The sequence below is a fragment of the Verticillium dahliae genome, genomic scaffold (genome assembly GCF_000150675.1).
Source record: "Verticillium dahliae VdLs.17 supercont1.9 genomic scaffold, whole genome shotgun sequence".
Lineage (NCBI taxonomy): Eukaryota > Fungi > Ascomycota > Sordariomycetes > Glomerellales > Plectosphaerellaceae > Verticillium > Verticillium dahliae.
Window position 1 is genome coordinate 1,041,522 of NW_009276929.1, and position 14,179 is coordinate 1,055,700.

The window sequence follows — 14,179 nt, forward strand, 5'->3', positions numbered from 1 at the left end:
AGTCTGCGTTCTATGACCCCAGCAGGTCGTATAAGACGAAGGTGTCCGCGCTGGCCAGACGCCACGCGGTATGCCTCTGAACTACCTACACCTGTTAGATGCCAGATCACCGCCAGAACCAGATCACTAGTCGGATACCGGATACATCTCCCAGATATACATCCTCGTCATGTCCCAGACGAGCCACTGGCCGGAATACATGCGTCTCGAAGAGGCCGTCCAACGCGAAGACGATCTCTTTGGGCCGCTCCTCGCTGAGTCCATCAAGCTGTACTCCTTCCCGTCTACCTATTCGCATGGCCAGGACGATGTGTTCCTCGATTTGGACCCAGAAACAGCCGCCCTGTTCCATCCCGCCCCTATCAACCTGCCCGACCTGGACTTCACCCTGCCAACATGCCCGTCCACCCCGGTCAATGCCGTCGCTCCTTCCTCACCCCTCTCCATGTCGGCTGCCATGGCGAGGAACGGCGGCGCATGCCCCCGGTGTGGGGCCCACCGAAGGTGTGTTGCAACCGCGACTGGTCGCCATCCCTGTCATCGCCCCCTGCTTGCCCGACTAACCTGAATTGATTCTAGCCAAGGTCGGACAGACGGCAAAGGATGGGCAGACTTCGACACGCGGCTGGTTCGCATGGAGGCTACTATGAACGACACAGTGTCGACTCTGGCCCGCATGGAGGCCACCATGAATGAGACTGCGTCCGCCTTCCAGAGCCTGCTGCCTCGTGCCTACGGCGCAATGCAGAACCTGATCGACATTACCATACTGTTTGACGAGAGTATGGAGAAACTGAAGCGGTCCATGGGCTTGTTCACGCGGGGCATTGTCGAGCATTTCTTTGGGGACGCGACCTTGGCTGACGCGGAGACATTCAACTCATGTGATCCGTAGCCCCTGCGGCCAGGACAGCGAGGACGTGGAAGGATGTCTTGGGGATGGGCTGAGTATGGGCAAACAGGTTCGGGCGTGGCTGGCAACCTAATTTGAGATTGAGCTTCTCGCCTTTCACCCCCGCAGTCGTGATGGACGGTCGCTCCATGATTGGTCTGTGATTCGACAGTGATGAACTTTTGATGAGCCAATGGCCAGCGATCTGTCATCGCATCACCCTGTGGCCCCCAAGTCGCACTCGTTGGTACCAACACGGACAGGATGGACACGACGGCAGACGACGTCCTCACATTGTCGGCTGTTAGACGCTTGAGCTACCCCGGGCCTTTGCCACACGACCTCAGGGTTAACCATCCTCCCACTTCGATGTCCGTCCTTTCGGCGCGCTCAGGCAATGCTCGCGAAAACGCTGTTGTTTGTCTCGACTTTGGTCCTTTCATGCTTAGTTCGCGTCATCCAGCAGAGCAGGCCTGAGTGGATTGCTATCGTGCTTCTTGGATTCGTGACTCTCACACCCGTCGCCATCATCGCTACCCACTGCCATCGACGTCCGTATGCCATCTTTGCCGTACGGTATTTCACTAACGTCCTGCCAGCAAATACCGTACTGCCAGCCGGACGCGACCTTCACTTCACGCGATGAATGCACACGATGAACGCACACGATCAGAGGACAACTTCAATGCGCTGTGTAGGTATTGCATTCCTCCTGGGGTGCCATGCTACGACGCAGCGATCAATCTACCCGCGTGTCACTCTACACTACACTACTCGATCCGCACGTCAAGCGTCCAAACGGACCGGCCGATTCATCGCCACACCACTCTCTCGGGTCACGATATTCATTCAGTCGTACCGGCCCCGTCGTCGCGACGTAGGCGCCTGGGCAGAGTACCGCGACGAGGAAGCATAGCTCTCGCGTCGGCTGGACCGACGTGACCGCGGTTCTTCATATGGTCTGTCAAGGTCCGGCAGCAGAGTCTTGTCTTTGTCCAGACCAGCGTGCATCAGCCGCTGCTGTAACTAGATTGCCAATGTACTTACAACTTTGCCATTGCATAGGCAACAGCGAGCGCAACTGTCATCTTTCCCAGGGCCATGATGTGTTGAGTCCACGTATCTGGTCGTGATGCACGCCTTTCTTGCGTAAGCGTAAGCGTAGGCTAATTGTTTGTTGGCGAAGATGCGTTGGCGCATCAAAGTGCTTTTGGGAGTGATGGCGGGTGCGCTTATATGTGAACGTTGCGAGGCAGACACCAGCCTTCTAAATGCAACATCAGGCGCGGCCAAGGGACCGGCGCTTTGCTGTCGCTTATCCTCCGTTGGCGTCGTTCCAGTCACGAGCCATACCAAGATTTGTATCGAAAGTTGGTCGCTTGATGTGGGTTTCGGTCGATCAGATCGCGCTTGTGGGGCGAAATGCAATGTCACTGTTCAAACTTCGGATTGACGATCCTGTTGCGGCATGCGCCAACGGCTGGCCGGGGGTCTCTCTCTCACGACGGCACGTTCATCGCAGCCCATTTCTACCCATGTGTTCGTCGATACGGTATGTTTTGCAGCACAGCTTGGTTTGCACATCAGGCTTTCTCGTCCACTTTATCAGTGTTGTCCCATCGTAGGCGTCATGACAGATTCTCTTGACCGATACGTGGTTGGCGTCGTCTGGATGCACCAGTCGCTGGTCCAACGTCCACTACCAGGGGATCCACATAATTGGACAAAGACTGAAGATCCTCGTGATGTCCAGAAGCTCGTCAACTATTTCAACGACGTCGGAGCAGACAGGGTTCGATTGCGTGCCGCCGAGTTCCAGGTTTGGGGCCGCATCGCGGGGGAGGCCCTGGAGCAACTCACTGCGTCTTTACAGGTGTCCGAATCCGCCTTACGGGAGACCGTTACCAACGGGAAGCATCTGCATCTACGTGGCGATTTTTCAATACAATGTTTCGGCAACGGGCATCTCCTGGACGTCGCAGCCACATGGTCTAACGACGAATGCTGGCCCGTTCGTCTGCACTGCTTTGATCTCGGTCTGAAACCCTGGTCGAGTGAGAACGATAATCTAACCAGTAACAGATCCTACCCATCTACGACAATATTATGAGAAACTAGCTAGCCAATCATGCCTGGGTCTTCCCCCTACCGATGGCGAGATTTGCCAGCATGTGTTGAAGTATTGGCACCAGGGGAAACCCCTTCTCCGCAAAGCCTGGGAGGCCCAGATTCGGACCAAGCCAAAACGCAAATGTTTGGCCGCTTTGTTTGGACACTGTGCTACAGTCGACGCATTGGTCAAGTTAATTCCCTTCGAGGGTCTGTGGCCAGAGCTGAAGCTAGGTAACTGGCAGAAGATCAGTGCGGCCCGTTGTGACGAGATGGTGGCGATGTACCTCAATTCGGATGCATCAAGTATGGGAAGAGATTCTCGGGGGCGGGACACACCTACCACCGCTCCGCGACCTGCAGTCCGTCAGGCTTCTCCAAGGCAGAGCACCATGCGCCAGCACTGACGACCGCGACTTTATTCAGCGAAAGATGAGCAACGGCGAGCTGTTCCGCCACGTCACAGACTCAGCAGAGCGAGATGTCCTTCTGGGGAATATAATGAAGGTCCGAGGAATCATCTGCAACTTTGAGCTGTTTGATGGAAACATGAAATATATGTCTATCGGCGCTAAAATCCTCAAGACAATCTTCACGCTGTCCATGACTGACAAGGCCACCGAGTTAGCTGATCGCACCGAAACCAGCATATCATACCGTCCTCCGCGATTTTTCGCTGAGGTTCAAGCTGAGCGTCCGACCCTGTACAGTTCGCTTCGCGAGCTCTGGGATGATTCGCGGTTGCCAGTCTCAGAATGCGAAGAAGGTGTTTATACTCGCCTGACTGGTCCACCGTGCGCCGAGGCGGCCTTCCTGGGCTTAATCCTACCCACGCTATGACACTTTCCTCGATTGAGTCGCGAAGCCCCTCTTTCGAATGTGGGCAGCAATGCAATCGCGGCGCGCGTCGATGATGCCTTTGTGCAGGCGCTTTGCCGCCGCGCAGATATATTAGGCTTTCGTCATAGTAGAATCGAACAAAGTAGACCGAATTCGCTATCTCAGTGGAGCGGCATTATGGCAGTTGATCAGCGGTCTATGAGTACGCCGGCGAATTGGCGATGCGGCAAGCCGTCTCTCGTGGCGTTGTTGGCCCTACAACACGACGGGTTCTGGGTTGCCAACCAGCCGGTAGGTTCTACAAGGAAAAATCTGACACCGTCTTTTGTCTTCCAAGACTTGATCACCTCTTTCTTCGGCACCTTGCGATGGGGCGTCGATGAGCGCGCGCCGCCGATGCACGTGAGCCTGGACGGTCACGTACGCCACCGCAGTGCTGGACCACAGCATCGCAATGGAAGCCGTTCTCCCACTGTCAACCTTCATTCTGATGAAATAACAATCAGGTCTGCGCGCTCTTCATCTCATGACGTGGAGATGGCTGATTGCCCACCACCGTTGACAGCAAAAAGGGCATTCGAACACGGGCGCTCTTCGTGGCCCGAGATAAAGATTCGAGACGCACCACGACGTCGTCATATCAAGCGGCCGCGTGACAATTTACAGAGACCCGGAATGCTACCAGATCATTCCACAGTGAACAGTAATGCTCGACCCAACAACCTCGACGAAACCCATCGCACATCATCATCGATGAGGGATCACCACGATTCATCTCGAGTCCGCTCCGGTACAGAAACTCCGCATCGCGGAGCTCAGTGCCACCTTCTAATAATCTCGCGTCTCCGGAGTCAACGGACGAATATGGCACTGGTAAGGCGATCGTTCGTCAGACCACCCCGCTTGCAGCTTCGGCGCGCGACCAAGTCAGGCGGCCACGCCTCTACTCTTCAGAAAGCACAGACACAGAAGGGAATGATCCGGCTGCTATTGAAACGAAAGAAATGGGCCAGAGGAGCGACGTAGCACATACAATGGACTACGACAAGGAAAATTCGCCGCGGTCCATCACCAGCCCGGTCGGGTATCGCAGCCAGCCCAAGAGCACGAATTTGTGAGGTATGGATAGTCAAGAGCCAGATAAGGCAGAGAGCCATCCCCGACGCGCCCAAAGTCCGGAGACTGTAGCAGATACCCGAGTGTCGGGGCACAGCAACCGGCCCCAAACCTCAGCAAATGGTATGAGAATGATCATGAGCATGAGCATTGATGACTCGGGGCCTTCCGAGCGTAGCCCACGGATCTCGTCGCGTTCTGTGGCTGATTTCAATGAAGCACAGGATCATGGCGACAACGACATCCAGTACCAGTTGTTGAAGGATTTCGAAACCGTGCCCTTGACTCCAAGTCTGAGGGGGGATTCATTGGATAGCGTGAATGGACAGACAGCTTCCATCATTGTCTATTCGGTCAACAATAGCCCACCCACACCGTAGGAACAAAGCTTCCGGATACATCTCCGGTCATCACACATATGAAGCTCTCTATTGAATGCGCCAGTCAATAGTATGAAGACCGGTGTATCAGCGTCAGCTACGTAGGCCGCACGCGCACTCGAGTGAGAAATGCGCGCGGAAGACAGCGGAAATACGGCAAAACTCCACCAGGCCAATGCAGCAGCAGCCATCGTCGGAGCTTTGCTACGGATAGCAATCATGCGATTACCCTGCTGCGTTCGTAATCTTGCTTCACGTAGCTTTCTGCTGCAATGAACTCCCAGGTGCAGTCGGGCTGCCCAAACAAGGGTCACTTGCTAAACCACCTACTGGCCAGCAGTTCCTCAAATCGTCGAGACGAGATCATCCAATGCAATCGGGTCGTGGCGGGCGGTGTATGCCTCAATTGCCGACAGTCGCCGTGGCGGCCGTTGTCCTGTGTTGTACTGTCCGACCTCCGCCAGCCTTGCGAGCGCATCTCTATCAACGAAATATGTTTAGCAAGCGAGAGCACGGTCCCGCAATGACCAGTCTGAGCTCCCCGAGCTTTAAGCTTGGGTAAGCCATGGCAAATAGGCCAGCGTTGTGGGTAACTAAGAGCCCATTCTTTCGTCTCTATAGGTGACACCAGTGACGTCGGAGCAAGGACCAAGCTTGAATCGGACGGACGGTGGAGGGAGGGGATGTTTTTTTAGGGGAGTTGAATGTAGGTGCTGTGATCGTACCTCGCCATGTTGTCGTCCTTTCATCTTTTCTCGTAGTTCGGATATTAGCTGGCTCCCTCCATCAATTGAAGAACACTTGGGATAGGTACGTTTGGAATCAATTTACCTCGTCTACGTCATGGCATGAGTCTCTATACTCATACTTGCATATGTTTTATAGCACCAAGAACGACATAGCAGAACCAAGGACTGAGGCTCGAAGAGGAAGAAACGGGCATAAAGATGAGTTTACTAGAGTGCGCAGCACTGGAGTGCGTAGATGATGACTCTGGGCCCGCTTCCATTCTTTTTTTTCGAACAACATATGACCTTGATAGCATGGTCGTCCCAAAAGCACCCGTCTCAACTATGCCGGGATCTTCCAGCCGTTCTTGGAGCAGAGTCAAGCTGAGCAAGACTATCTTGCGAAGCGTGTTACTGTGGGAGGTCACGTCGTCTAGGCAGAAAAGAGTAGACATGGCCGACGGAAAATGACCATGGCAGCTTCGAGGAAGTACTTCAGGACTTTCTAGACAAGAAGAAGCAAAGCAAGGACCTTGCACAGATGGGTAAGCTGTTTCCTGGCAAGCCTAAGGTACTGGAACTCGTCATACCGACTTGAGAAGTCAACATCCGTTTTGGGCAGTTGATCCACGCCCAACAAGAGTGCACCTGGGGGGCTAGCGGCAATAAAAGCCGGCCGGTGTGCCCGCGAAAAGGGGCATCGTCTCACTTCCTCGTTCACTTTACTCATACTCCTCGTCACCATCCCTTCTCGCCACTTCACTCTCACTCATCGTCACTCAACATTTCTTTGAACCTGTCCTACTACAATGTCTTCGGAAAGGACGCCAGGCTTTCATGACCAAAACGACCAATTCTGTCCCCCTCGAGCTTCTTCAGAGGATACAGTCGATGCCACAACCGATTCTCGCTATGAAAATGAGGGCAGTCGTGATGAACACATTTCGACCAACAGCATCCGTTCGAGCGAGCACCAGGAGGTGTTTGTTTTAAAGCGCAAGCGACCCGGGCCAAACGGGTCGGACCGGTCATGCTCTCCGCGTGCCCAACGTCGACGAGTGAACGGCATCTCGGGCCCATCACTGTCCTCGCAGCCCCGACCTCTCAGTACCGAGGTGACCGAAGGCTTCATGTCGATTACTACGCATCCGAGCCCCAACGCGAACAGCTCCAGGTCTTTACTAGATGACAACAGTAAAGAAAGTCAAATCAATGACGGCGAATTGCAACCTCACTCCCTGAGGCCTGTGGCGGCCTGCCCCCGTCGCAGCTATAGTATAGCGGCGATCCTCAACGATGAATCAAGAGGTGGGAATACAGAACGACACGACCGGTCCCCAGACCAAAGAGATCACTCACCCAATGAGGATGGCAATCATCTTGGACGTGGTCTTAGAGGCGGCCAAGTTGAAGACGCCTCTGGAGAGCCCCAAGCCAACGATAACTTGGAGTTTCTGCCAACGTCTATCTCTACACGCCAACATCCTTCACCATACTTAACTTCGGGCCCTATGAGCCACCCAGCGCAGTCTAACCAAGGATTCCACAGGCCCGATCACGGCCCTGCTCTATTGGCTGCGTCAGACGATCCTCCATGCTTTACTCTCTCTAGCGTCGTGGCGATTCCTCGGGATAAGCGGACGACGGTTGCCTGCAACCGTTGTCGTAGGAGGAAGGTTAGTCCATTCCATACGGCCGCTCGACGCCTGGTCCCTTTTCTACACGGCTTCTCTAACTTGAAATTAGATTCGTTGTGAAGGGCTTCAGTCTGGGAGCGAAGAGGCATGTAAGAGGTGCAGGAAAGCGAACATCGAGTGTATCTTTGAACCGGCGTCCTCCAACAGCTTGATAGCCATTACCCTTCATCCTTCCAAGTCTGCTGGAGAACCGCTTGGAAGAACTATGTACTGGCCAAGTGCGCAGCCGCTTCCGTTCAGCTCGAAGGTTCTTCGTCAAGATGCTCAACAGCCGCATTCCTTGCGCAACGGGCCATCCTTGACTCCTGTAATCCCATACCCGCCGGCCCCTGATCGACCACTTGGCGATTCGATGCGCCGATCCCAAGAGTCCGACGAGGGAAGCAGAGGCTCTTCGCCATCACCGGGATCAACTGCTGCCGGTCAGTCCTTGCTGAGATCCCATACAACCTCAGACTCCCGTACGCATCAAACGTTTGTCTCACCCCGGTCTACAATTCCTATCCTTCGCTCAGACTTGGAACTTTCTTAGGATCGACGACCTTGATAACGCCGCTTGTGGCACTGATGGGCCATCTTCTTGTCTTTATTGTCTGAAAACCATTGGCACAAAGAAAAACCTAGCGCGACACCTCCGTGAAGTCCATGGAGAGGGTGGGTTTGCTAGGAGTCGGTACATCTGTTCAGAGCCTGGATGCTCTCGCAGCCAACAAGACAACGGGTTTCCACGGCTTGAGCAAGCCCGACAACATTACCGGAACAACCATTCTTCTGAATCGCTCCCAAAACGCGAAAATGACGCAGGGCGGTACAAGAGCGGTGGAACCCGACCGGCGGCAGGGAAGATTGCAAGCCAGGACCAGTGTTAAGGGGCCGAGATGAATACCAGGAGCAGCAACGCATCACAACTAGGATCACTACAAAGACGGCGTCTTGCTTATTTCGGGGCGAGTAGGTACTAGATTTGGCCAGCCGATCCCACTCGAGAGTCGGATGTGCGGCTTCTGACGGCTTCTGAGCCGACCTTAGTCGAATCACCTGAATGGTACGTATGATGAGGCAGGCTAGGCACCACGAGAAATGTACACGCGAGAAGAGGTTTGTAGTACACGGAGGCTGAAGATGAAAACCATCACTCAATGAGGATTTCGCATATTGATGAGGAGTGAGAATTTCATCCCTGGAGCCGTGCAGGCTTCTTTTTTTTTTTTTTTGGAATGGAACATGATATCTAGTCTATTCGCTAGCCTGCAAGGGCTGTGAACGTTCATCGCTAGCAAACCATCCGTACCGGCAATACGCACTCCAGCGTTAGGGCACTCCAGCGTCAGGGCACTCAAACGTAAGGGCGGTCAGGTAGATTTCTGTGAACGAGTACGAGCGCCGGGAAAGGCTCATCCTCAGTATTAAATCCCGAATTGACTTTGCACTGTGGAGTCTGTTTGCCCATGCACCACATCCTTCGCCGCGGCGCCCCAATCAGAAACAGAGCAACCAGTTTCAATGCTGAATCGAATGATGGGTCGTCATGTTCATATGGGAATAAGCTCGGTTCTGCTTAAACCTGGTTTCTAAATATTCCACAGCTTGGCACTCGGCAACCCCTTACTCGCAGCTAAGGTGCGATTCTGGTCAGGTTCACCATGCATGCCCAAAACCAGGACGGAGTAGAAACGCAGTTGACATTCGCGACTCCGAAATTGAATTCCAATGGGCGAGCCATCCTCACAGAAAGTATTTATTGAGGACCGCATCGGCCTTGTCACCAGTCGTGGCTCGTCCTTCTTCGAACAGGCGTACGAAACCCGACTTAAACTAAAGCCATGGGCCACTTTCGCGCTTTGATTGGATGTTCTATCCTCTTCACCAGCAACTATCCAGCGCCATCTGAGTGGTCCGAATTCAGTAGAATCAAACGTCATATCGAAGACCTTCACGGCGAATGTGTTTTTAAGTATGACGACCCGAAACTCACGCACCTAGTGACTTCGCAGAGTGAACTCTCCGATAAAGAAGGCTTTACGACGTGCATTCCCCACAGAGATTGGAAAGGCGTCCACATTGTCAGTTACGAGTGGCTGAAGGAATGTCTCCGAGCCGGCAAAAGGAAAGAAGAAGGCCAATACAGATTGAAGGTGCCGGCGCGGATGGAAGATCCTGAATACAACTACTTTACCCACCGCCGATTGAAAAAGTCAAAGAATACGAAAACTTCCAGTCAAGGCTAGAAGCATACAAGTGAAACTCGCCGCTCGCTGCAGCAGCTTTTCATTCTTTCGTCCGCACCACCGTCCGAGCTCAGCGGGCTAGAGCGACTGAATCAGTTCGTATTGGTATCCAAATAGACCGATTGATTTCAACTATTGTTACTAAGTGCAGCACGTAGTCAAGGCTAGATGATGCAATGTTCCACGGGTGTCTTTAAGCGACGCCACTGTCCAGCATCGCTGTTTTGGTCCCTTTAATTACGCCTGGGATAGTTCCTAGCCCGGTAACATGTTTCTTCTGTTGCCTCAGCCCTGAGTGCCCGAGTGCGCCGGCATCGTGCAGAGTGGCGTGCCAATGGCCTGGTACTGTCGATCACCACTGCGAGCGCTGACTATGACTCTGAGCATGTCTGCATTTCAGTGAGCTTTCTTGGCAGGGTCCTGCTTGATTTGATGCCAGTGAGTGAGGATCAGAGGCAAAGCAATGACCGAGTGCGGCTCAGGTTGTTCCCTCCGCGTATTGAAGTGGACCTGATTTGTGAAAAGAAGATGCAATGAATTGGCTGCCGACAGTCCGCCTGATGTGCCTTCTGTGCGACTTCGCTGTATGCCGTGGGAGGTCTCCCGGTGTGGTGACGAAACTGACGGGATCACAGATCTACTGCAACCCCCGCAGCTATCCTGCAGACAACGACTGTGGAGAACATATCATCACAGATTGAACATCAGAGCGCCTTGCGCCGTTTTACTATTGATTTGACCGTGCCAGTCTACTTTGCTGAAGTCAAGGCTGACATAGCATAGCCTGGACAATTAGAGTCCGATGGGTGCAACCAGCATTATTTGACAGCGAAGCAATAGACGCACCATTCGATCCTCATGCTCATGATCATGCTGATCTGGACGTGGATAACGACCTTCTACAGACTGCCAGAAGAAGGCTGCTGTAGAGGTAGTCCAACCTGTGGTCAGGGGGCGACGACAGCCGTGGTCGCTGCCCTGCCTTAGGCTTAGGCGCCGACCAGGCGCCCAACATCCTTGGCACGACCAGGCGGCAACGCCAGCTAGATCTCGCTTCTCACTTCCAGACTCCCGGCCCCAGCCATGGAGATAAATCACCTGGTCCATCCACATTCGCCTCCGCATCAGCCAGCAATCGTCAATGCAGTCGCGATGGCCGTCGCACCTGGCAAACTGGGCCTCCGTTGCCCGGACCAAGGTCAGTTCTACGTTTGCGAAGCTAATTCGACGGAATTCGTCGGCTGCTGCCTTTCCGACCCCTGTGCCAATGGGTCTGGCCAGTGCCCAGAAGACGAGCTTGTCCCGTCGTCCTTCTCAGCCAATCAGTACGCTGCGATTCCAGCCCAGGACTGCGAAGACGCAAAAGGCGTGTCCGTGTGGTGGACATGCCGCGATATCACTCCGCCCTTTCTGGGATGCTGCACGCGGCGAGATCTTCTTCCGGCCAAATTGCAGAGCAACAGAACGCACCGCCAACCATTTCTGTCCATCGATGCACCGCTGAGCTTGCCCTCAGTTCTACCTTCCATAACTTTCACGACGTCTTCGGCGGGGTACTACACAACATCTTCGACTCGACCATCCAGTCCGTCTCAGGAGGCACCTTCATCGGAGCCAAGTGCCAGGCACGTGTCTGCTGTCAGACAGTACGGGTATTCGGTTCATTTGTATCCGATCAGTTGGTCGTCTGTTCTTGTGTTGTATCTCCGGACGTGTATCTGCCCCTGAGATATATCACGTCTCCACATGTAATCTTAGGACCCGTGACTCTGCACTGACCACCCTTATGTTCAACACACCCCCCCAGACTGGCCAGCAGGGCTCAGTCTGCGCAGTCCATAGTTCCATCGTCAGGTTGACCCTCCATCTGATCCATCCACTGGGCTTCTCCTCCATCCAGCTCATCCTCTGCCTTCAGGAAGTCCTCCACAGCGAGCTCCTTGAGTCTCCTCTCCTGGATCCGGTCCTTGATATCCACCAGGCCAACCTGTTTGACGAACTTCTCGAACTGCTGTGCGGGCAACGCCTTCGTGAGGCCATCCGCGATCATATCGGTTGTGGGAGTATGTCGGACCGCAATGCGGTCAGCGAGGGCTTCTTGGCGTAGCCAGTGGTTATGAATGTCGACGTGTCGTAACTTGGTCTGCAGAACTGCCACGTCGGCGTTGATCAGCCGGATGGTCTGCGTGTTGTCGCATTGGATAGTGATTCTTGAGTCGTCGAGAGTCACGCCGAGTTCCTTGATCAGCCTGGAGATAAACATGGACTCCTTAGCAGCCTGCGCAAGTGCCAGCAACTCCGCCTCTGTCGTAGAGGTAGTCACGGTGTCTTGCTTGTTGGCACGCCAGCCAATTGTCCCTCCAAAGAGCTTCATGACGTAGGCTTGTGAACTCTTTCGATCGATAGTGTTGTCTGCGAAGGAGGCGTCGCTATAGACGTCGAATGTCTCCGTTCCACCGAGCTGTAATGCAAGTGTCCTGGTCTTCCGGAGATACCGAAGTAGGTGGTCCACGGCCGCGTGATGTTTGTCACTCGGGTTCATATTAAATCGGCAAAGCCGGGATACCGCGAATGCGATATCGGGCCGCGTGATCACTGCTAGGTATAAAACCGAACCAGTTTTGCGTTGGTATCCCTGGGTTGATGCTGCTGAGGCGCGATCTTCGTTGGGAAACAGCTCTTTGACGGTCATTGGTGTAGACGGGTCCTTCGCTCCTTCTCCTTGAACTCCAAAGTGGTTGACAATCTTGTCCACGAAGGACGACTGCGAGAGCCAGATCATGCGTTGATTCCGGTCTCGGATGACTTCAATCCCGAGGAACCACTGTAACGGCTCACCCCCCGAGAGTCGGTACTTTTCTTGAAGCTTGGCCATTGTCCAGTCGACGATCCCTTGACTCTTCTTTTCGTAGGCGACGATAAGGTCATCCACATAGAAGAAGACCATGATTCCATCTTTCAAAAGGCAGCATGGTTCGTGGGGGACGGGCTTAAATCCAAGGTTCGTAAGGGTGGCAGTCAATTCCTTCTGCCATAGCAAGGGTGACTGGCGTAGACCGTAGAGTGCCTTCTGTAGCTTAACGATCAAGCCAGGCTTCCGGTAACCGGGTGGCATTCGCATGTAGACGTCCTGCTTCAGTTCAGCATTGACGAAGGCGTTGACGACGTCGTATTGGAGTAGGTCAAGGTCAAATCTCGCGGCGATAGCCATGAGCGTTCGGAATGACCGTCCTGCAAGTGTGGATGCATAGGTCTCTTCATGCGTTGACTTGGCCTGTTGGTCACCTCGTACAACGAGGCGGGCCTTGCACTTGGTGAACCACCCATGCTTGTCGAACTTGTAGACGTAGACCCACATGCAATCCAGCAACTCCTTGCCTCGAATGTCCTGTCTCTGGATCTCTCTCCACGAACACATCTCCTTGTGGTTCTGAAGGTGTGACTTTTCTGCCTCGCGGAACAGATCACCCAGAGGATGATTCTTAAGGTCTTTGTGTGTCTTCGGTAACGCTGGCATATCTCGCCGGTGTATCCGCCGACGACCTACGTCTGTTAGCTTTGCAGACTGGGTCATGGGATGGGAGGAGTCCGTCAGCTTAGCAGATCTCCTTTGTTCTTTTGCAGGTTCTCCGCTATCAGGGTGGCAGCCGGCCGAGCTCGCCTGCTTCTCGAGCTTCCGCGTACTCACCACCTTGCCATCCCAGGTCCCTTTCACAGACGCTAGTCGACCGGCGTTAAACGCGGCCGCCCAGCAACTGATCGGAGCTGGGATAACACGAGGGGTTCCATTTGCACCGCCTCGGCCCGGGGAAGTGCCAGCGCTAGGTGGGACGTGCACCATCTTCGCAGCTCGTAACTGAGGGGGTTTTTTCCCTCCTTCCATCGCGGTAGGTTCTCTGATAGCAGCGGCCAAGAGGGCAGCAGGCTGTTGAGGACAAGTCTCCGGGGTCAGGTAGGGAGCGAATCGAGCGGTCGTCCAGGGGTGATCAGTCCCGTTAGACTCGTCTTGATTACTGTCTCCTACGACTGGTGTCCAGCCAGTCTCACCCTGCGCGATCGCCGGATCACGTTCAAACCCTCCAGGTGGATGACTCGCGACCTCCCGCTCAAACGCTGGTTCCTCTGGCAAGGCGCTGAGTTCCTCGTCTTCTTCTTGGGTTGACGCGTCAATGTTGACACTAGATCCTTG

At 54.2% G+C, this 14,179-nt stretch overlaps 3 protein-coding genes across 3 annotated transcripts; all 3 read left to right on the plus strand.

Moving 5' to 3' along the window:
* Positions 1-169: 169 nt before the first annotated feature.
* Positions 170-895, plus strand: VDAG_05241 (uncharacterized protein; the record flags this gene model as incomplete). The annotated part of the gene is made up of 2 exons (XM_009654977.1): positions 170-504; positions 580-895. 2 exons carry the CDS (start codon positions 170-172, stop codon positions 893-895), a joined length of 651 nt encoding a protein of 216 aa, XP_009653272.1.
* A 1,465-nt stretch (positions 896-2,360) lies between these two features.
* Positions 2,361-3,841, plus strand: VDAG_05242 (uncharacterized protein; the record flags this gene model as incomplete). The annotated part of the gene is made up of 3 exons (XM_009654978.1): positions 2,361-2,444; positions 2,502-2,946; positions 3,255-3,841. The coding sequence occupies 3 exons, from the start codon at positions 2,361-2,363 to the stop codon at positions 3,839-3,841; spliced, it is 1,116 nt and encodes a 371-aa protein (XP_009653273.1).
* A 3,033-nt stretch (positions 3,842-6,874) lies between these two features.
* On the plus strand, positions 6,875-8,631 carry VDAG_05243 (uncharacterized protein; the record flags this gene model as incomplete). Its single annotated transcript, XM_009654979.1, has 3 exons — positions 6,875-7,741; positions 7,812-8,184; positions 8,387-8,631. The coding sequence occupies 3 exons, from the start codon at positions 6,875-6,877 to the stop codon at positions 8,629-8,631; spliced, it is 1,485 nt and encodes a 494-aa protein (XP_009653274.1).
* Between the last annotated feature and the right edge of the window lie 5,548 nt (positions 8,632-14,179).